Below are 24,532 nucleotides of genomic sequence, written 5' to 3' on the forward strand. Positions count from 1 at the left end.
AGTAGAGACTACTACTTAACATCAAGCAACACTGCTGCAAACTGCAAAACAACTTGATGAGTACCAAGTCATGAAGGGGCTAAGTAACACCTTACATTTTAGCACAGATTCCCTGACTTGTAGCAGTATAATAGACTTATGACACTAATAAATTAAAAGAAAAATGGGAGATCGAGGCAGTGAAATGTGTACATGTCATCATGGGAAAAAAAATCAATGGTGTAACTGCAGAGAACAGATACATTTGTTATTTTGACTTTAAATATGTCTTTTCTTTCTGAAGGGTTTATCTGCTTCAGAGTCCAGCCCTAGACAGCAAACACATTATGAAGTTAAAAGACATTTTGAAGTTTTCCTCCTAAGCTATTGTTGACAGGTATTCACTTTATTACACCTTGCACGACTGGCTAATTCTGGCCTTACAGGTCATTACCACGAGCAGTGGATGTCAATGTATTATTTAATTACCTGTTATTGTTCAACATATTGAAATCTACTGTACTTGAAAATGCCCTTTAAGACTAAATTTGGCCAATCATGTAAACTGTAATAAAGTAAACACTTGTCAACAACAGCCTATGAGGAAAATTTCAAAATATCTTCTAACAAAGATACGGCTGTGGTACACCCCATGAGGAAATGATCATTTCAGGTGTTCAATATACCAACATTTTGGATTCACTACGCCATTATGTAAAGATTGGGCAACTTGCAAAACATGGACCAAAGCTGCCCATGACCTTGGCATCACATGCATGTCTCTGCTGTCATGTGTTATAATTTTGACAGAAGCCTTGCTCTTTGAAGGTGAGATTGTCCTATTTACTTTGGAAAGAAATCTCAGCACATCAATGTAAACAAACTAATGATGTACAGCAAAGTAAAAAAGATGTTTAAGGCAACAGCCACCTATTTTTAATTCCCAGTACATAAATTTAATGTGTGTGTCTGCCTGTGGCATCGTAGCTCCCAAATGAAAGGTCCGATTGTAATCCAGTTTTTTTATTTTTTATTTTTTTTTTTTTTTTTAAGCTGGTTCAATCACGATGGTTCTTAGCTATGTTCCATGAAAGTTTGTACAGTCAATCAAACTTCATAAGCTGAATTAAGTACAAATGTTTTCCACCAGCGAGCCCTTTTAATATATGCTACATTAACACATAAGAGCAACATCATCAAGTTATGTAGTACCAGATTATAGAGTTCAGAAAGATCTAAAGAAAAGTCCATGGGAACATATGTTCATCTTCATGACTGATCATCAATGATGATTTTTGCCTTTTGAAATTGCCCACTTCAGCAGCTACAAAGCAGAAAAAGGTAGGTTGTAACTCAAAATAAAATATAAACATATGCTCTTGCAGATGTTTCTGTAATTTTTTTTAAGGTCTACAATTCAGTACTATGTCAAATGATTTTGCCCTAATAGTTAAGGCAGCCTATTGCACGAGATCGCATGGCAGCTGACTTTCTTCCAACTTGATTTAGAATAATCACCATTGCTTATTGCTTACGTTATTTAAATTAGCTAAATATATACTAAATTAATATCTGTGTGAATTAATAAAACAAACATCACATAAGTTACAATGGTAAAATATAATTATAATTTTATGTTTAATGTGTTTTAATTATTAATAGTAGCTGCAAATGAGAATTGCAAAAGTATTCTAAATATAAAAATATTTTTAAATAATGAAGTACGGTACTCAGTACAAAATTAGAGTACTAAAGAACTGTTTCTCAGTCTTTGCAACTCTGCTAAAACCAATCTGTTAGATGGATTATTAAACAGTTTCCTTTGATTGAATTTACAAATAGCAACACCCTACAAGCTTTGTAAACAACTAAAGGTCACATAATTTTGCCCTTCTACAAAAGTACTTTTGCTTAAATAAATGACAGCTTTTTCCACAGTGGTCCCTTGCAACTTAAGGACAGTAACAGACCCAACTTACAATTATCAGAAACATTATTTGTTTTATGTTGCCATACTCTCTAAGACCTTGAAATGTCAGACTTCGGTGCCTTTCTGGAATCTATCCATTTTTGTCTTTAAAGTTCTCCCTAATCAATTTGTCATTGAATTCCATAAATATCTTTTTCACAAATTCCTCTTGTTCTAATTGATCTCTGTGAAGTCCATTCCAATCCAGTTAAATAAAAAGTTCAAAAAGCATAAAATAAAACTTAAATTAAAAATTTAAAAAAGGACAAGAAACCCTAGAATTAAAAAATAATATGTGTTGCAACTATATGTTTAATGTAAGTAGTAATATTTTCATGCAGGTGGGACCACTTCAGTAGACTGATAAGTAAATAAAATAATAACAGAATACATCTAAAAATAATAAAATATGAAATTTAAATACCAGTAAGCTACTTAGGCAATGCAGGTAAACATCAAAACAACATCAAAATGTTACTCTGAGAAATTTGCAATATAGACACAATCATTAACAAAGCCTGTGCTCATAAGACAGCCCATTTGGGGCACAGCACATGGCCAAACCCCAGGTGCCACATACCACGCACTGCACAACTTGTGCTCGCGATTTAATTAAGTGTGATTTATATGCTATCATCAAACCACTGCAAGGCATAGGCCTCGTAAGCTAATGTGTGAAACTAATCTCACTTGTGTAACTAGGTAAAAATATGGTATAAAATAAATAGGTTACTCTATTCTTTAACAATGTTAGGCTACTAAGAGATGGATTGGTTTTGATATTTTATATAACAAGTAATTATAACTTCACTCTCTATTTTGAGGTGTGGATGTGTGACATATAGGACCAGTAGAGACGACGTCAAACAGAAGAGGCTTATACCAAGCAATAATGAAAGAATGCATTCTAGAAAGCATAGCTGCTGTTAACTTCTTTTTTTATTTACAGGTTTTTGTGTTTTTTGTTTAAGTTTTCAACATTATCATTTGTATCTGCTGCAAAAAAGATGATGCCAAATTACAGATATCAGTGATGAGAAAGAAAACATGGGTCTGCCAACACACTTGCAGTGGCACAATAGCTACAAAGCAGCCTAACTCCTCTAAGCAGCTAAAAAAAGACCACAGCTACAAAATAACACACAGCAAACCACAACAACCTGACCACCCTGTTGCTGAGCATGCCACCCATCATGACATTCTCCATTTCAACGACTGCTTCAAAGCCTGTGCCATCTGGATCCTCCCCACCAACACCAGCTTTTCCAAATTGCACAGGTGGGAACTCTCCCCGCAATGTATCCTACGTACCCATAACCCTCCTGGCCTCAACCTACATTAGTCATTGTCCTTGCCCACCTGGTCCCTTTCCTGTTCCCATTCCAGCACAACACAGCCCTCTATTCCACCAACACACCCAGTCTTTTTACTTCTCTCCTTTTCCGCTACCCCTCGTCCTCTCTCTGTTGCCTTTCATCTAACCTTCTGACCACCTAGCTGCCCTACCCTCCACTTCATCCCTGCATGCTCCCAGCAGCACTTTACTGTCCCCCACCCCTAACCTGATATCACTATATCACTATCCTTCCCCCTCCTCACCCCAGCCTCCTCCTTACCCCCACCCGGTTGCCTCTCCCATAATGCGCTGCTGCTCACAGTCTAGCTCCAGCTGCCAGGGACTGTGGTCATGTGTGTGTGTGTGTGTGTGTGTGTGTGTGTGTGTGTGTGTGTGTGTGTGTGTGTGTGTTTGTTTGTTTGTGTGTGTGTGTGTGTGTGTGTGCGCGCGCGTGGTGTCAATTTTTGACAAAGGCCCTGTTGGCTGAAAGCTATCTTTCCAACAGTCTTTTTTGTGTCTTTCTGCGACTCAGCATCTCTGCTATATGGTGAGTAGCAACTATCCTTTTCATAATATTGTTACATTCCATCCTGGATTTTCCTTTGTTTGTAACTATCAATGACTTACACACTATGTTGTATGAGGGACAACTGCAGCCACAAGTAGACATGTAGAATAATAACTGCTTGGCTGCTCTTGTAAATAATTTCTTAACAACCAGTTTTGTAACCTAACAGCCACATCATCAGGTTCGATGTGTTAAATCAGAAAAAGTGTTACCTACAATTGTTGTGAAATTATAATTACAGTCAACAGTGTGATACAGGGCAAGTAATTAACATGTTGAATTTTAACACGAAAGTTGCAATATGGATGTTCTAGCCCATTATTAGTCTTTTTTTCGCATTAGAATGGGAGGTGACGTCTTGACAGTTCTGCGGTTCTGATGGCAAAAAAAGGAGAGGGAGAGGGGGGGGGGGGGGGGGAGAGAGAGAGAGAGAGAGAGAGAGAGAGAGAGAGAGAGAGGGAGGGAGAGAGAGAGAGAGAGAGAGAGGGAGAGAGGGAGGGACGGAGAGAGAGAGAGAGAGAGAGAGAGAGAGAGAGAGAGAGAGAGAGAGAGAGAGAGAGGGAGAGGGAGAGAGAGAGAGAGAGAGAGAGAGAAGAGAAAAAGGCACATTTCAGGAACTGTGGATCTATACTTTCTGCTTACATGATGACCCACTAACTGTACCGAGCGGGGTGGCATAGTGGTTAGCACACTGGACTCGCATTCGGGAGGATGACGGTTCAATCCAACGTGCGGCCATCCTGATTTAGGTTTTCCGTGATTTCCCTAAATCGCTCCAGGCAAATGCTGGGATGGTTCCTTTGAAAGGGCATGGCCGACTTCCTTCCCTGTCCTTCCCTAATCCGATGAGACCGATGACCTCGCTGTCTGGTCTCCTCCCCCACAACAACCCAACCCCACTAACTGCATTATTTATTCATAGACAAGGAAAGTTCAGTTCTGTCCATGTTGCAACTTTAATGTCATGATTCACCATGTAAGTAGTTTTCTCTATTCCTCACTATTGATTGCAGGTATAATTCGACCACAATTGTAGTGAACACTCTTTGGTTGGTTGGTTTTGCAGAAGGAGACCAGACAGCGTGGTCATCGGTCTCATCGGATTATGAAAGGATGGGGAAGGAAGTCGGCCGTGCCCTTTCAGAGGAACCATCCCGGCATTTGCCTGGAGTGATTTAGGGAAATCACAGAAAACCTAAATTAGGATGGCCGGACGCGGGATTGAACCGTCGTCCTCCCGAACACTCTTTGTATTTAGCATATCTAACCTTATGATGTGCCTTCTACACTACAAAGCTGGCCATTAACTAAATTATTTACAAGAGCAGCCACGCCGTTTTATTCCACGTGTGTATGAATTCTTTTATACCATTTATCAAATACTATAAAAACATTCAACTCTCAACTAGGAAGAATTATGGCTGTTATCAGATATGTTTATCATTACACCACCTAAAATACCAATTGTTTTAGCACAGTAATGTAGTGAAAACAAACAGTTTTCCTTTTGACAAGTTAACAATTATGAAAGCACCAAATTTACGTCTAATATTAAATTTTGCAGTAAGAGAGTTAGAGTTTAAGTTTCTTAGCCAAACTTAAAATTTCAACATTTAAAACTCCAGCTTCTTACTTTGCCTTTTCTTTAATTATCCTTTTTTATCTTGGAGCTCTTATTTCTTGGACTGTTCTCTCTTTAAGACTGATCATGTTGTTTTCATTTTCACCCGATTTCTTCTTTTTTAAGGCTTGTATTCTTTTTGATGAAGCATTCTTCACAGCTAGTATCAATGATTTTCTAATGTCTACATTCAGCTGTTTCTCATTATTAAATAAACTGCTTAATTGCAAACATTTCTTGTAATGTCCACATTCAGCTGTTTCTCATTATTAAATAAACTGCTTAATTGCAAACATTTCTTTCTGCAACAATTGTTCTACTTCTCTGATTTCAACAACATATCTTTGTCAACAGAAAAGCCTTTTCAACTGCAGCATTTCCACGAAACATGCATAACACCATCTGTACGAACCTGATGTCATCGTTTGCACTTTACAGTAAATTCACCAGACAGTGATTAAGTTCGCCCTTCTTAGGACTGTACTGTTTCATTTGTATTTCAGAGTATCCAAAAAATTTAAAATATTTGCTCTTCACTGCCCCTGTTTCTTGACACACATTCTTCCAATGCAACTGTCACTCGAAAATTTCTTTAAATGAAAATCCTCATAACTTCAGGAATAAACACGAGCCACCTTTGACAAACTTTAATTTCAAAGGACTCTCCTCAGCAATTTTTAGATACACACTTTGCAAAACATCTGTGCAGTCATTTCTGAAAATTTTCAATGTAGCTCTTGCTAGCAGCAATAGCACCAAATCCAATACCTACATTATGACTTGTTTTATGACTATGTGCTTTGGTAAAATCAACAAGTAACATGCTAGAACTTCTTGTCATTTCCTTAACAGTTTTCTTTATGAACTGAGAAACAACACTTTACATTAGCTGAACAAATCTGAGGGAGGGAGGGAGCGAGTCATTTCACTGACACTTAGTTACAAACTCCTATAGTTTAACTGATAATGATATAAGAAACTCAAGTTTTGGACAAAGGACTGTCTTCTAAATGACATTACAATACTTTTACGTGAGTTGTTAAAAAAGCCTTTCTGACAAAGATGCAAATTAAAGAAATGTAAGTAGAAGAGGAAGCAAACAGACCTAAAGAAACAGCTCCACTAACTGATATGCCTCCAGCAACAGAGCAAAGCTACAGTTTACACATCATTTCACTAGTTGTATATACCTCATATACTCATAGATATGTGTTAACAATGCTAGACTTCCAAATTTCTCCTCTGCACCTGCCCCTTAAGGTTCGAAACTCCTGGAGGCAGAGGTAATGTTAACATGGCTTACACAGATGGATGGACATATGAGGTCCCTCCAGATAGCAAAGACTTTATAAGAGTTCTGACAAATCTTTATAAAATATATATTATTGTTTATTAAATGGGCTGCTGGATACAACATTTTTGGTGGTACTGTTACTTTGCTATTCCCTAGGAACTGCACCTCAATGACACACAAAACAAATTTCATGACCGCTCAATTAATTTCATTACTTTCAAAATCATGTTATCATTTTCATTACTTTTTCACAATGTTGACAACCAGTAGAAACCCTGACCCCAGATTTCTCTGACCACCTTAGGAAGCAGTCAGCACATTAGTAGAGTGACAAGTGCCACTCAGCAGACAAGGTCAGGCATGTAGCTCTACAACCATTTATATACCAACCAATGACAAAAACTTCACAGCCATTCGATAAGTTAGGACTAAATCTTGACAAATAATATAAGAGAGCAAAGAAAAGATTCAGGGTCAATGGTCCTTTGATTTCCATCAAATACAGCCAGCCAAATAGCAGTGCTGCTGAGGCAGGAGTGTCTCAAAACAATGGCACAATCCTGCAACTGCAACTATGGAGAGGAGTGGAAGACATAACTATCCCTTCTCCTGATGGGTGCTGGAACTAACACTGCCTGAGGCTCATGATACTGCACCCAGTCGCAAATAATTCCAATACAGTATACCGCAACGCTTGCAAAAGGTGCAAAAGCAATCAATGGAAATCCTGCTTCAAACTATGAATGGACCAAATGTGTCCCAGTTGTTACAGACACATCACCTTAATGAGCTGTGTATGAAAGATCCTGAAGCAACTGTCATTTGGTTTGAACATAAAAGAACAAGCAACTTCTTAGCTAGTCTCAGTGCATATTCAGAAAGTGTCAAATAAAGTTGTTAACCTGATACAGATGGCTGCAACTATACAGCAGGTTTTTTTTATGTAAACATCATCGTACAGCAAAATTTTTTGACATAAGTAAGGCATAAGACACTAGTTGGAGACGGAAAGTTTTAGGATAATTTCACCAACAGGGCTTTTGTGGCCACCTGCGCATATTCACGTAGTGCTTCCAATCACAATGCTTTTTTACATACTGAGTTGTCAAAGCACTGACCAACAGTTTTGAACAAAAGAATGGTGCCCCTGAAGGGGAGAAACAGGAAACATCTGCTTTTGTGAGGCATCAACTAGATTATGGGACTTAAGATCACTGCCACTATACACCATGAGGTAATTAGGCTGGCCACAGGTGGTTACAGTGACATACCCATACCCATTCTCTGTACTGATGCTGCAGATCTGCCATGTACCATCTGGTGGCAACTGTTGTTCATCCTTTTACAGAACAAATTTCCTTATATTGGCTGTGAACTATGACAGTGAACTCAAAGTGTGGGGAAACTATCAATCCAAACACAGAGCTGGAAGACAGTGTCGTCCTTGTTACAGAAGAGGGCAAGAGCAAGTGAAATACAGGAGAAACTGCTCTTCTGCCTATGTTTATAATCCAATGTTTTATTAAATTTTTAATTCACAGCTGGGTCTAAGCAGTCCGCTTAACTGCTTTGTGGTTTGCACTGATTATGATGCAGAAAACTCGATGCCTTGGAAGAGAGGATGGGTGTTTGGAGTGTAAAATTCGTCATCTACTCAGTCTCCCTGCATATCCTTCGCCCTATAAATTCTTTTACTTGGCAGATAAAGTAGTCCAGAATACCCTTCTCTGCCTACAAAGCCTGGGAAAGGACATGTCGTTCCACTGGGTACCAGGCTATATGGGAGTTCAGAGAAATGTATTAACAGATGTAGCAACCAATGAGGCATACAGTGCTAATCAGATAGTTCAGTGAACCACTCCCCTGGATACTACCATCTCACCATTGAGGTATGGAGTCATGGTATGAAAAACAGCTGAAAATGATTATAAGCCATAGCTAGTAAAGTCAACAATGCAGCCAAGACAAGGTCCTCCTCACTACTCTACACAGAGGACACAGTGCCCTGCCCCCCCCCCCCCCCCCCCCCGCCACACACACAGCATATGGGTTCATACACACAGAACACTATTAAGATCTATTTCGCAGGTTTCGTGCTATAATGATCTATTTAGCTGTATCAACATTTCACGTGCAAAATTTCTTTCCCTTGTTTATATTAGGCAACCTATAAGAAAACACTACCATAATTTTCTCATCGACATAGATTAATACTAATGTAGGGGAATTTACTGGAGTAACAGTGTTAACTGTCATAGATAAAAAATTTGTCAAATTCTAAAAAGCTCTAATTTATTATGAAGGATTAATATCTCCACAAAATAAATAGCATTACTTCAATTTAAAGAGTTTAGTTGAATAAATCATTAAAGGTCAAAATGCAGCAAGAATCATTTAAACAAACACTATGACTCTACAGCTTCTTAAACAAGCAAATATTTTTAAGGCCTATCTGCAGATAAAAATGCTGTGGCATTAAGAATCAAAATAAAAACAAACCTCAAAACATTATGTCCATCTAGTGTAAAGGCTACTTCATTCACAAAGGAGCTGTGGCCCCGGAATTCCTTGAGTGTCTTACCAGATTTCAAACCATGAATCCTGAAACATAGGAAGTTAACATCACAACAATATCTAAATATCACAAATGTGCAGTGACAATTACAACCTTAACAATACAAAGGCTAATTTACAGAAAAAATATTTAAAATTTATTTACATGAGCTACAAATATTTTTGAATACAAATTTAGGATAAACTGATAGGTCGAGAATCTCTAACTGTTTCCAGATCATACTATTTCCAAATGAGACTTTCAAAGTTTTTTACATCCTTCAAAGCCAATGCCATAAACTTTATCACTCCCTGTGATTAACATGTCATCACATTATTATGCATTTAATATAATAACTCACTCCACAATACCTACAAGTAAAACACAAATTGCAATCTCTTGTGTGTGTGTGTGTGTGTGTGTGTGTGTGTGTGTGTGTGTGAGTGAGAGAGAGAGAGAGAGAGAGAGAGAGAGAGAGAGAGCCCTTTTTCTTTCTGTTTACTTCTTTACCAAGCTCCTGAAGGTGGATTATGTAATAGCTTTCATAGAGGCCACACATTTTTCACTGTAGTTAACTAACCAGATCGCCTAATCTGCATCTGGAACTATCTATGCCGTTTGCAAATCTGTTGATTTTAGAAGGAAATGAAATTGAGATAAAATTCATTGAAGATAATCGTGATGATAAATAAAACAGACCAATCTCAAGACTAAACTGCAGACTGACTTCATGGTATTGAGGTCCTATCATAGCACAGGTGGGAAATGAAGGAGAGATATTATTTGATGACAGTAAAAGAAAGGCTATGAAACTGTGAAAAAGACAGGCAAATAAGAATTTTTTTACCAGACCCTGAGCTTCATAACTTGTACCCATAAATGTCACAGGAGGATTACTTTCTAACTGTAACTAGTAATGGTGAAACTGTCAGTATCTGAAACAGATAAGCATCTAATTTGTAAACGTAGGAACCAGAACATTTGATGCGAGGATTCTGAATAAAAGAAAAGGCATACACTGCCTCTTTAATAATACAATGTTTGAAACAGTTCCTCCTTTAGAAGAAAGGGAAAACCATAAAACACAGTACCAAAAAAAAAAAAAAAAAAAAAAAAAAAAAATGGTACGATACAGGGTAGACTCAAATTACAAGAAAAACAATGTTTACTTTCAACAGATGATAGCTTACATAAATTACAATGTAACAGTGACAAGCACCCACTCATCCACAAAAATATAAGTTCTTCACTCAAAAACAAATTACCATGTACAAATGGATATGACACTGCCAAATGGGCATGAAAAGGAAAAGAATGGGACCAAGTGAAGAAAATGTATCAAAAAGAAAATGTAATTGAAAGGAAACAGATATTAATATACTTAGAGAACATAGAATGTACACTGAATAGAATACAAAGAAAGGATGTGAAGTGAATGAAGAAGAGGAAAGAAAGAAAGATTTTGTAGAAATAACATTAAACTGTTGGTGAGAGCCAAGATTATCCATTCATCAGGTTCTCCATATCCCATCAAGAGTTTATCTTTCAGTGTCAGTTCCCACCTCCTTCATTTGGCACGCTGGTGCAAATTATCCTAACCATGAAACCAGAACACAGCTTTCTGCTGCTGCTGCTGCTGCCGCCGCCGTCGTCGTCGTAGTATCAGTCCAGACACTGGTTTGATGCAGCTCTCCACACTCCTCTATCCTGTGCAAGGCTCTTCATCTTTGTCCAACTACTGCAAATAATATACATTTGAAAATACTTACTGCATTCATCCCATGGTCTCCCTCTACAAGTTTTTCCCTCCACATTTCTATCAGTTACCAAACTGATGATTCTTTGCTGCCTCAGAATATCCTACCAACAAATCCCTTCTTTTAGCCAAATTCTGTCATAAGTACCTTTCCCCCCATACACAATTAAGTACGTCTTCATTTGTTATATTGTCTACCCATCTAAATTTCAGTATTCTTCTGCAGCACTACATTTCAGAACTTTCTATTCTCTGCTTATCTGAACTGTTTATGGCCCACATTTCACTTTCATACAAAGCTGCATGCAAGACTAATACCTTCAGAACAGTCTTCCTAACACTTAATTTATATTCACTGTTAATAAATTCCTCTTTTTTGGAAAACACTTTTCTTGTTATAGCCAGTGTGCATCTTATATCTTCTCTACTTGACCCATAATCGGTTTTTTGCTGTCCAAATAGGAAATCTCATCTACTACTTTTAAGTGTCTCATTTTCTAATCTAATTCCTTCCTCATCACCTGATTTAATTTAAGCGCATACCATTACTCATTTTACTTTTGTTTATTCTCATCTTATAGTCTCTTTTCAAGACACTATCCATTCCATTCAACTGTTCATCCAAAACATTTGTCACCTTTGGCAGAATTACAGTGTCACTTGCAAATTTTTAAGTTGTTCAAGAACTGCATTATGCAATACACTCCTGTGTCAATATATTTTATCAGAGACAATTGATTTCAGTCTAGGATCAGACCATGATAAGGTCCAAAAACCATCTCAGCTGTGGGGAGGGGGGGGGGGGGGGTGAAAGATGCCAAAAAGAGTGAAGAAAAGGGTAGTTACTGTGAAGAAATGCTGAGACAGAAAACAACCACTGAGGTCACAACTGTCATTCTGTACAGCACATTCTGCAGAAGGATATTGCATGTTCCAGTATACACCCCTGCTTATGCCCATTCCTCCTAACTGATAATTTGGCAGTAGTCATGCCGATGTAAAAGGAAAAACACTGTTTACATAACATGTGTCCTTTCGCAGATGGCTCTCCCTTTCATAGTATATGTTTTGCCACTTACAGAGCTTGTATAGATGATGATTGGAGGGTGCATAGGGCAAGTCTTACAGTGGGAATGGTCACAGGGGTAGGAGCCATACGCTACCGAAATGAGTGCAGAAGGAGCATAGGGTCCGACAAGAAATTGTGGAGATTGGGAAGGTGACGAAAAGCTATTCTAGCTGTGGTGGGCAAGATCTCAGACATAATGGATCTCATTTCAGAGCATGATTTTAGGAAGTCATGGACTTGTCAAAGTAGCTGATTAATAAATTCCAGACCAGGATAAACTGAGTGACTGGTGGTGTGCTCTTAAGACGCTTTTTGGAGGGATCAGCAATATCAGGATTGAATGTGATGGCCCAGGAAATCTGTTTTGAACTAGGCTGGTGGGGTAATTACGTCCAGTGAAGGCTGAGGTGAGAATGGTGGTGTATTGCTATAAAGAGTCTGCAGTTGAACAAATATGTTTGCCTCAAATGCCAAGGCCGTATGGGAGGGAACATCTGACATGGAATGGATAGCAACTGTCAAAATGTAAGTACTGTTGTTGGTTAGTAGGTTTAATGTGGACAGACTGAATGCGTGTAGCTGACCTTCGGTGAGGATGGGATCAGCATGAGATTCAGAATAGGACCATGTGAAATTTAATTGAGAGAAGGTATTCAGAGATTCCAGGAATTTTAACAGGTCAGCCTCACCATGACTCCAGATGACAAAGATAACATCTATGTATCTAAACCAAACCGGGGGCTGAAGACTTATGGATCCCAGGAAAGCCCCCTCCAAGCGGCCCATGAAAATGTTGCCATAGGAAGGAGTCATCTTGGTTCCCATGGCCCTACCCCTGAATTGTTTGTATGTCTGCCACTCAAAGGTGAAGTAGTTGCTGGTAGGCATAAAGTTGATTAAGGTGAGGTAAAAGGATGTCATGGGTTCGGAATCAGGTAGGCACTGACTGAGGAAATGTTCAGCAGCACAGACCATGTAGGTGGGGGATGTTTGTATAGAGGGAGGTGGCATCAATGATGACATGCAAAGTGTGTGGTGGAAGTGGGATGGGCACGGATTTCATACAATCTAATAAATGGTTGGTATCCTTGATATAGGAGGGATGTCTTTGTACTATGGGTTGCAGGTGCTGATCAATTGAGGCAGATTTACATTTGGTGGGTGTTTTGAAGCCAGCAACTATAGGACGACAGGATGATTGGGTTTGTGGATCTTTGGAAGGAGGTAAAAGGTGAAGGTGCGTGGTTTGGGAGAGATGAGATTTTCTATGGATTGAGGTGTTAGCCCTTGCAAGGTGGCTGTGGTTTTAAGGAGGGACTACTGGTCAGTTTAAATCACAGGGATGGGATCTTGATGGCAGATACTGTATGTAAAGGTACAGTGCACTTAGCTTTTCACTTTTATTAACTCTTGCACAATGTTTAAGCAGTAATCTATGTCTTGCATATTACCCTGTCTTCCACCTTCAATCTTTCAGATTTTAAAACCTCGTCCGATTCAGTCCCCAACTATCAGTCCTTCCTTCACATCCCATCCGGTAAGCCTGCTGACCAATGACTCTGGGTGAGTTTCCCAACATCTACCCCTTTTCGTAGACTTCTCCACTCCTTTTCCTTCATACCTCTTCCTTCCCCTTCAACGCTTCTGCCTGAAGGAGCCACTGGCTCCAACAGCCTGCCTAATTACAACCTTCTTTTATGTATGTGTTCTGCTGCCACTTCATAAGTAGATTTTTTATCTATTCAATTATATTATTTTGTCAAAAATTGTTTGTTTTTGTTGTTATATTAACCCACGTGGCCACCATTCCTTCTTATGTAACACTCTTCTCAGTCTTCTTTGTCATCCATCTGATTCAAACTGTTTCTGTTTTCTACCTTATGTGCTAATCTGTTCATTTATTTATCTGTATCACCAATATTAATCAACACTTTGCACCTACATATCTTCTAGTAAAGATTTCTGTGCACGTAGATGGGTCCATTTTTATTTGCATACAACAATTATATTGTTATTAAATTAAATTATGAGGTTAAATGGACATGTATATTACATATATACAGCTATTATTAGCAATGGAACAATGTACATCTGATAACTGTTATTCCAATTATGCAAATGTATAGCTAAGATGGTTTGACCCAGGGGTGGTCTGATTCTAGACTAAAACTGGTCATCTCTAATAAAATATACTGACACAGCAGTGTATTGCATAATGCATTCCTTAAAATTCGTTAAAGCTGTGCAATATTTCTTACAGTTTTTATCTTCTTTCTATGAACTTTAAGCCTGTTTCCAAATTTCTTGTCATTTCCTTTACTGCTTACTCAGTGTACAGATTGAATAACACCAGGGACAGGCTACAACACTGTCTCACTATCTTCTCAACCAACTCTACTTTCATTCCTTCAACTTATAACTGCAGCCTGGTTTCTGTACAGGTTGTAAATAACCTTTCACTTCTGTATTTCATCCCAGCTACCTTCAGAATTTCAATGAGTGTCCATTCAACAATATCAAAGAATTTCTCTATATCTACAAATATTATAAACGTAAGCTTGCCTTTCTTCAGTCTACTTACTGAGATAAGTCACAGGGTTGACTGAGATTCCACATTACATTATAACTAACTCCTTAAATTATCTTAGAAAATGAAATCAATGGCATGAACAGTGACACAGTAAAATTAGAAATCCTCTGTTGTGGTGAGATTCTCATATTGAAATGTTAACATCTACCACTAACACCACAAATTTGTTTAATGTTATTACAAAATTGTTTAATGTTATTAAAGTGTGTGAATTATTTCATCCGTCACGGAAGCATATTTGATACCTTATGCGTCGCAATGCCAGACATGCAATAGCAATCACTGTACCCCAGGAACACAAAAAGTTTCTCTTGTTATTTTACAAATACACAAATTGAAATAACTTAGATCTACAAGTCAACAAATGCTGAAAAATCCTGGCCCACCATGTTTTTTTATATAAAGGCATGGTGGTGGTACAGATACACTATCAGACTGTAGTTCACAAGTTTAATAATTACAATATCATTCTTACAATATCATGAAAAGAAAAGTTGCTACTGACCATATAGTGGAGATGCTGATTCACAGATAGGCACAACGAAAAGACTGTCACAAATAAAGCTTTCGTGTGTGAGTTGCGTTTGTGTGAGTGTGTGGTGTGTGTGTCTGTCATCTATTATAGAAGAAGTCCTTACTGGCTGAAAGCTTTATTTGTGACAGTCTTTTTGTTGTGTCTATCTGCAACTCAGAATCTCCACTATATGTTGAGTAGCAACTTTTCTTTTCATAATATTGTTACATTCTATCCTGGATTTTCCATTGTTTAATATCAGTCTTAATAATTTAACCAATATCTTTCTTGGCACTTCACATTGTTGAGTTTTGTAAGTGGAATCTGTGTACAAATTCAGGTTACTATTTCTTACACCCTTAAATTCTGTATGGATATCACCTGAATTATTATCTAGCTATGCCATGCCATTCTCTTGATGGATGACTACTTCTCTCCCACAACTACATCTGTGCTGAAAATCTGAAAGTGCTTATGTAATTTTTGACGTGCTACTAAATTAATGGAAATCGCTCCTTTTCATATGTGATTATACTGAACCATCAATTACAGTACTTAAAAACCTCACATAATGTTCATATACATATGTGTTACGATATTAGATGTGCTCAGTACAACTTGAATGACAGTAATCTTTAGAGCAACAGCCTCGCCTTGCAGAAGCAATGTCTCCAACTGCACCAGAAATCATACACAAACAAGATACAGTATACCAGTGTAAATCACTATTCGAAGTAAAAACTGTTTTCATGGTGATGAGCATCATTCATTGGTAATTTACCAAAGTGATATCTTACACCATAACATCTATTGAAATATTAGTGGGTTGTGAGCTGTAGTCCACTTTATGATCTCTCTCAATGAGAACATCATGTCTCACTCAATGAGAACGCATCACGCCAGTTCTAATATCCAGAAATTGATAATGAAATGGCAAATAATGTAACAATGATCAGAACTTCAAGTTTTAATCTCAGGCTGCTTTGATTGTACATACAGGGTGTTTCAAAAATGACCGGTATATTTGAAACGGCAATAAAAACTAAACGAGCAGCGATAGAAATACACCGTTTGTTGCAATATGCTTGGGACAACAGTACATTTTCAGGCAGACAAACTTTCGAAATTACAGTAGTTACAATTTTCAACAACAGATTGCGCTGCAGTCTGGGAAACTCTATAGTACGATATTTTCCACATATCCACCATGCGTAGCAATAATATGGCGTAGTCTCTGAATGAAATTACCCGAAACCTTTGACAACGTGTCTGGCGGAATCGCTTCACATGCAGATGAGATGTACTGCTTCAGCTGTTCAATTGTTTCTGGATTCTGGCGGTACACCTGGTCTTTCAAGTGTCCCCACAGAAAGAAGTCACAGGGGTTCATGTCTGGCGAATAGGGAGGCCAATCCACGCCGCCTCCTGTATGTTTCGGACAGCCCAAAGCAATCACACGATCATCGAAATATTCATTCAAGAAATTAAAGACGTCGGCCGTGCGATGTGGCCGGGCACCATCTTGCATAAACCACGAGGTGTTCGCAGTGTCGTCTAAGGCAGTTTGTACCGCCACAAATTCACGAAGAATGTCCAGATAGCGTGATGCAGTAACGTTTCGGATCTGAAAAATGGGCCAATGATTCCTTTGGAAGAAATGGCGGCCCAGACCAGTACTTTTTGAGGATGCAGGGACGATGGGACTGCGACATGGGGCTTTTCGGTTCCCCATATGCGCCAGTTCTGTTTATTGACGAAGCCGTCCAGGTAAAAATAAGCTTCGTCAGTAAACCAAATGCTGCCCACATGCATATCGCCGTCATCAATCCTGTGCACTATATCGTTAGCAAATGTCTCTCGTACAGCAATGGTAGCGGCGCTGAGGGGTTGCCGCATTTGAATTTTGTATGGATAGAGGTGTAAACTCTGGCGCATGAGACGATGCGTGGACGTTGGCGTCATTTGGACCGCAGCTGCAACACGGCGAACGGAAACCCGAGGCCGCTGTTGGATCATCTGCTGCACTAGCTGCGCATTGCCCTCTGTGGTTGCTGTACGCGGTCGCCCTACCTTTCCAGCACGTTCATCCGTCACGTTCCCAGTCCGTTGAAATTTTTCAGACAGATCCTTTATTGTATCGCTTTTCGGTCCTTTGGTTACATTAAACCTCCGTTGAAAACTTCGTCTTGTTGCAACAACACTGTGTTCTAGGCGGTGGAATTCCAACACCAGAAAAATCCTCTGTTCTAAGGAATAAACCATGTTGTCTACAGCACACTTGCACGTTGTGAACAGCACACGCTTACAGCAGAAAGACGACGTACAGAATGGCGCACCCACAGACTGCGTTGTCTTCTATATCTTTCACATCGCTTGCAGCGCCATCTGTTGTTGAAAATTGTAACTACTGTAATTTCGAAAGTTTGTCCGCCTGAAAATGTACTGTTGTCCCAAGCATATTGCAACAAACGGTGTATTTCTATCGCTGCTCGTTTAGTTTTTATTGCCGTTTCAAATATACCGGTCATTTTTGAAACACCCTGTATCACATGCATCAATGGAAAAATTCAATTGATAAAACTGTTTAAATTACAAAGTGACAGAATAATGTGCCAATATTTACCTTCATGGGGCAAAATGTACTTTGAAAATATATATATATATATATATATATATAATGGAAGGAAACATTCCACGTGGGAAAAATATGTCTGCTTGTGTCTGTATGTGTGGATGGATATGTGCGTGTGTGCGAGTGTATACCTGTCCTTTTTTCCCCCTAAGGTAAGTCTTTCCGCTCCCGGGATTGGAATGACTCCTTACCCTCTCCCTTAAAACCCACTTCCTTTCGTCTTCCCCTCTCCTTCCCTCTTTCCTGATGAGGCAACAGTTTGTTGCGAAAGCTTGAATTTTGTGTGTATGTTTGTGTTTGTTTGTGTGTCTATCGACCTGCCAGCGCTTTTGTTCGGTAAGTCACCTCATCTTTGTTTTTATATATATATATATATATATATATATATATATATATATAAAAAGAAAGATGATGAAACTTACCAAACAAAAGCGCTGGCAGGTCGATAGACGGATGGATATGTGTGTGTGTGCGAGTGTATACCTGTCCTTTTTTCCCCCTAAGGTAAGTCTTTCCGCTCCCGGGATTGGAATGACTCCTTACCCTCTCCCTTAAAACCCATATCCTTTTGTCTTTCCTTCTCCTTCCCTCTTTCCTGACGAGGCAACCATTGGTTGCGAAAGCTAGAATTTTGTGTGTATGTTTGTGTTTGTTTGTGTGTCTATCGACCTGCCAGCGCTTTTGTTTGGTAAGTTTCATCATCTTTCTTTTTAGATATATTTTTCCCACGTGGAATGTTTCCCTCTATTTTATATATATATATATATATATATATATATATATATATATATAAAAAACAAAGATGAGGTGACTTACCGAACAAAAGCGCTGGCAGGTCGATAGACACACAAACAAACACAAACACACACACAAAATTCAAGCTTTCGCAACAAACTGTTGCCTCATCAGGAAAGAGGGAAGGAGAGGGGAAGACGAAAGGAAGTGGGTTTTAAGGGAGAGGGTAAGGAGTCATTCCAATCCCGGGAGCGGAAAGACTTACCTTAGGGGGAAAAAAGGACAGGTATACACTCGCACACACACACATATCCATCCACACATACAGACACAAGCAGACATATTGAAATATGCAGAAAATACTAATTCCATCTTTCAGAACTTGCACATTCTTTCTTCTCTCTGACTGGTTGGGAAGGGTGGAAAAAGAAGAAAAATTGGGAGGGGGGAGGGGGGCACTGGAAGGGAGATTGCTCAGAGCCTAGATGGGAGTGTGTCTCCCCCCCCCCCCCATTTCCAACCTTACCAATCTCAAGAGAGAACATGCAAGTTTTGAAAGTTGGGACTGATATTTTCTACTGTATGCACTTCCATTAGCAGTCCTAGGAATTATTCATCCTGAGGGCAAATACTGGCAAGTCATTCCATCTTCCTGTAAACATAAGACATGCAATGAAGAAGAAAAATCACAATAAATTTGAATATTTCCCCACCTGATAGTTGTATCAAAAGATGCACTCAGGACTTGACTGTTATCTCTGGAAAACTGGAGACATGTAACCCCCTTTGAATGAGCTTTCTCGAATCGCCGAAGACATTGCCCAGTCTGCACACGCCATACCTTGATTTTGCCCTGTTGGGATCCTGATACTAACATTTCTGAATCACGGCTGAATGACATACACAGAACTGCTTCTTCCATCATCATGAAATTATCCTGCAATTTAAAAAATAATGAATGTTTTATTCTCTCCTTTTCAATGACAAGTGACTTATTATAAAATCAGAAACAAAATACACAACAATTACTTAAATTTAAAAATAAAGTACATCTCGCCCCTGCTCTTGAGACACACACACACTGTGACATTTGCCTGCTTTATTTCTTCATTGACAGTCCTCGGTGTCAATGTACTGCTTTGTTATACTGGCTGAAAAATAGGGGGTGGAAGATCAACACTGACTACTTTAAATAATGTAGTCGACAGTTGCACAGTTGTGTATCATAGTTCTTTACTTTCACTGTTCACAACCCCCCCTCCCCCCCCCCCCCCAATATACACAATTAGTATGGCCAGTGCACTATTGGTTAACTTTTGATAAGCCTTATTAATAGTTTGCAGGCATACATCAGCATTCTGCTACAATAGTTTACTGTTGAACATCTAAGAGCAGTAAAAACCTGATCACACAGTTCACAGTTCTTGCAGAATAACATGGTACATACTGAACAGATACCGTCACTGTTTTAACAAATGGCCCAATTGTGTTACACTTATTTCATGGATGCATTGTTGTTGATCTAACCAATATGGGTTTCTCGTTGAAAATAGGCCGTGGACTGACTGTCTCGGGACCAAAAATCGGGCCCTTATACATCCTCACAATACTAGGCACTGAAACTATACATTGTTCGATATGTAATTTACAGAAATTAAAATTGAAACTCATTCAATTAACTGCATATATCGAAAAATTGGTTCTTTTTAACAGTTTCTTCTCGCACGAGAGTTAGGCTGAACTATTTGTTTAAATGATGAAATTAACAGATATAGTTATGCAAAAAATACTTTGGACAAAACTGGTCATTCCTTTGGAATTAATTAAGAGCTGGCTTTGCTAACGTGTTTTCGAATAGAGCCAAATAAATACTTTAAGGATGCTATCAGTTGGTCCTCCAAATGTTTATAATTAGTACAGAATTTATATTTGTCAACAATGGAATTTAAGTTACGAAACAATTACTGATTTCACCCTATAATAAAAGACATTAACTAGTAATAGTCAAAATAAATTAAAAATCAATTACATACATGGGTCGCTCAGAGGAAGCCTTCTTGGTTACCCAGGCCTGCCAACCCAAAGTTTGGTACAGATTTATTGATGGCATCTTCATGATCTGGACTCACAGTGGAGAAGAACTCCAGAATTTCCTCTCCAACCTCAACTCCTTTGGTTCCATCAGATTCACCTGGTCCTACTCCAAATCCCATGCCACTTTCCTTGACGTTGACCTCCACCTGTCCAATGGCCAGCTTCACACGTCGGTCCACATCAAACCCACCAACAAGCAACAGTACCTCCATTATGACAGCTGCCACCCATTCCACATCAAACAGTCCCTTCCCTACAGCCTAGGTCTTCGTGGCAAACGAATCTGCTCCAGTCCGGAATCCCTGAACCATTACACCAACAACCTGACAACAGCTTTCGCATCCCGCAACTACCCTCCCGACCTGGTACAGAAGCAAGTAACCAGAGCCACTTCCTCATCCCCTCAAACCCAGAATCCCCCACAGAAGAACCACAAAAGTGCCCCACTTGTGACAGGATACTTTCCGGGACTGGACCAGACTCTGAATGTGGCTCTCCAGCAGGGATACGACTTCCTCAAATCCTGCCCTGAAATGAGATCCATCCTTCATGAAATCCTCCCCACTCCACCAAGAGTGTCTTTCCGCCGTCCACCTAACCTTCGTAACCTGTTAGTTCAACCCCATAAAATCCCCAAACCACCTTCTCTACCCTCTGGCTTCTATCCTTGTAATCGCCCCCGGTGTAAAACCTGTCCCATGCACCCTCCCACCACCACCTACTCCAGTCCTGTAACCTGGAAGGTGTACACGATCAAAGGCAGAGCCACATGTGAAAGCACCCACGTGATTTACCAACTGACCTGCCTACACTGTGATGCATTCTATGTGGGAATGACCAGCAACAAACTGTCCATTCGCATGAATGGACACAGGCAGACAGTGTTTGTTGGTAATGAGGATCACCCTGTGACTAAACATGCCTTGGTGCACGGCCAGCACATCTTGGCACAGTGTTACACCGTCCGGGTTATCTGGATACTTCCCACCAACACCAACCTATCCGAACTCCGGAGATAGGAACTTGCTCTTCAATATATCCTCTCTTCCCGTTACCCACCAGGCCTCAATCTCCGCTAATTTCAAGTTGCCGCCACTCATACCTCACCTGTCATTCAACATCATCTTTGCCTCTGCACTTCCGCCTCGACTGACATCTCTGCCCAAACTCTTTGTCTTTAAATATGTCTGCTTGGGTCTGTATATGTGTGGATGGATATGTGTGTGTGTGCGAGTGTATACCCGTCCTTTTTTCCCCCTAAGGTAAGTCTTTCCGCTCCCGGGATTGGAATGACTCCTTACCCTCTCCCTTAAAACCCACTTCCTTTTGTCTTCCCCTCTCCTTCCCTCTTTCCTGATGAGGCAACAGTTTGTTGCGAAAGCTTGAATTTTGTGTGTATGTTTGTGTTTGTTTGTGTGTCTATCGACCTGCCAGCGCTTTCGTTCGGTAAGTCACCTCACCTTTGTTTTTATATATAATTTTTCCCACGTGGAATGTTTCCTTCTATTATAATGATATATATATATATATATATATATATATATATATATGAAAGCGCTGGCAGGTCGATAGAAACAGACAAATATATTTTTCCCACGTGGAATGTTTCCCTCTATTAATTCATGTATATATATAAACAAAGATGATGAGACTTACCAAACAAAAGCTCCGGCAGGTCGATACACACACAAACATACACACAAAATTCAAGCTTTCGCAACCAACGGTTGCTTCATCAGGAAAGAGGGAAGGAGAGGGAAAGACGAAAGGATGTGGGTTTTAAGGGAGAGGGTAAGAAGTCATTCCAATCCCGGGAGCGGAAAGACTTACCTTAGGTGGAAAAAAGGACAGGTATACACTCATACACACACGTACACATATCCATCCGCACATATACAGACACAAGCAGACATTTTTCATATGTAAGTCTTTCCACTCCTGGGATTGGAATGACTCCTTGCCCTCTCCCTCAAAACCCACATCCTTTCGTCTTTCCCTCTCCTTCCCTCTTTCCTGATGAGGCAACAGTTTGTTGCAAAAGCTTGAATTTTGTGCGTATGTATGTGTTCGTTTGTTTTTCTATCGACCTGCCAGCACTTTCGTATGGTAAGTCACATCATCTTTGTTTTATATATATATATTTCTCAAAACTAATGTGATGTAAATGATAGGTTAGGTTATATTCTGATAGATTTACACATCCTAATAAGGGCGTTAGGTGAATGTGTGTGTTCTAAAATATGTGGAGAGTCAATTAGTATACAGGAAGACAGTGAGGTATCAAATTGCCTAGCCAGAAAACTTATCATTAATTGTGCCAGTTGTAAATATACTCATTCATTTTAGAATTCTGATAAGTGTAAAGATAATTATTTTGAAGTAAATGTTAGGTGGTTTTATGGATTGAGAGCTATTGGCAAAGGACTCACTGCAGCAGAAACAATGTGTACTGTGATGAATATGCCATGTCCACCTTGTAAAATCGACAAGTATGCAGGATATATTGGAGCTGCTGTGGAATCTGTTGCATGTGAGTCAATGAAGGGTGCTCCAAACAAAACTGTTGAAATAAATGATGGTATGACTGACATACCAGTAGCTTCTGATGGCACTTGGCAGAACTGAGGCTACCGCTCTAAGAATTCTGTTGCTACGGTCACCAGTGTGAGTACTGGAAAGGTAATAGATTTCCAGATTTTAACCAAACATTGTTATAAGTGTAAATCAGGGAATGAAGAAGGACATATCTGTGACAGAAATTATGAAGGAACAAATGGTGGTATGGAGACCTTTACAGCTATTGAAATTTTTAGTCGATCCTTGAACAAAAGGGGAGTGTGTTACACTAACTTTTTAGGTGATAGTGACTCAAAAGCATATAACAGTGTAGTAGCCACTCAGCCTTATGGTGAGAAGATTATCACAAAACTGGAATGTGCTGGTCATGTCACAGCAGTATTATGGGATGGCCATTAGAAATAATACTGAGGATTTGTTGAAAATGAAGCAGGCAGTATGGGCTACCTTCTTCCAGACTGTGAACTGATGAAAAACCAGTACACCACCTTTGCCCTCCTGGACCTTATTCATGGTGCAATTACCGCAATACACAGAACTCAAATAGTCCATACAGCCATAAACATTCCATCCCAGCAGCAGTCACGGATATGATAAAACCTACTTACAGAGACCTGGCAAATACTGAATCACTGAAGAAGTGTCTGCATGGTCAGACTGAAAATCCCAGTGAGTCGTTCAATAATCTTATATGGACTCACCTACCAAAAAATGTTTCTGTTGGAATAAAGACACTAAAGTGGGGGGTCAGTATTGCTTTTAATGATGGCTACATTGGTAGGGTGAAAGGGCTACAGCATAACGGAATTAATCCTGGAGCAAACTGCATCAGAGAACTTTAATGGCTGTACAAGGTTCCGGAATCCAGAAAGAAGAAAAGAAGAAAAAAGTTGGAAACAGATCAAGAGGATGATATACAGTATTGTGCAGGGTGCTTCTGAGTGACTAAAAACAAAAAATTAAGCATATATTAAGTGAGTTACAGTCTTTTGAAACTTTAGAAGCCGTTCCTGAAAATTTATATTTTCTGTTGCATTTTTCCCTGACTCTCAAAAACGACTTTGAATAGAGTATTCATTTCAGGGAGTAATGACATACATATCCTGAGTCTACTGAACTAAAAGAAGAACATAATGTTATCTATAATTAAAATTCCTTAGGATAACATACAAAAAAGTACATGAAATTTTAACCGTGCAATTAAAAAATTGTGTTTCCGAAAGCAGTGGTTGAAATGCAAATAT

At 39.2% G+C, this 24,532-nt stretch overlaps 1 protein-coding gene across 1 annotated transcript in view; it reads right to left on the reverse strand.

Moving 5' to 3' along the window:
* LOC124802495 (WD40 repeat-containing protein SMU1) overlaps positions 1–24,532 on the reverse strand; it is a 108,330-nt gene that overhangs the window by 18,103 nt on the left and 65,695 nt on the right. Inside the window, exons 7-8 of the mRNA XM_047263312.1 lie at positions 19,331–19,554; positions 9,267–9,368 (exon numbers count right to left, since the gene is read on the reverse strand). Coding sequence (XP_047119268.1) covers positions 9,267–9,368; positions 19,331–19,554 — 326 coding nt within the window. The remainder of the gene's footprint in view (positions 1–9,266; positions 9,369–19,330; positions 19,555–24,532) is intronic.

This window comes from Schistocerca piceifrons, chromosome 6, assembly GCF_021461385.2.
Source record: "Schistocerca piceifrons isolate TAMUIC-IGC-003096 chromosome 6, iqSchPice1.1, whole genome shotgun sequence".
NCBI lineage: Eukaryota > Metazoa > Arthropoda > Insecta > Orthoptera > Acrididae > Schistocerca > Schistocerca piceifrons.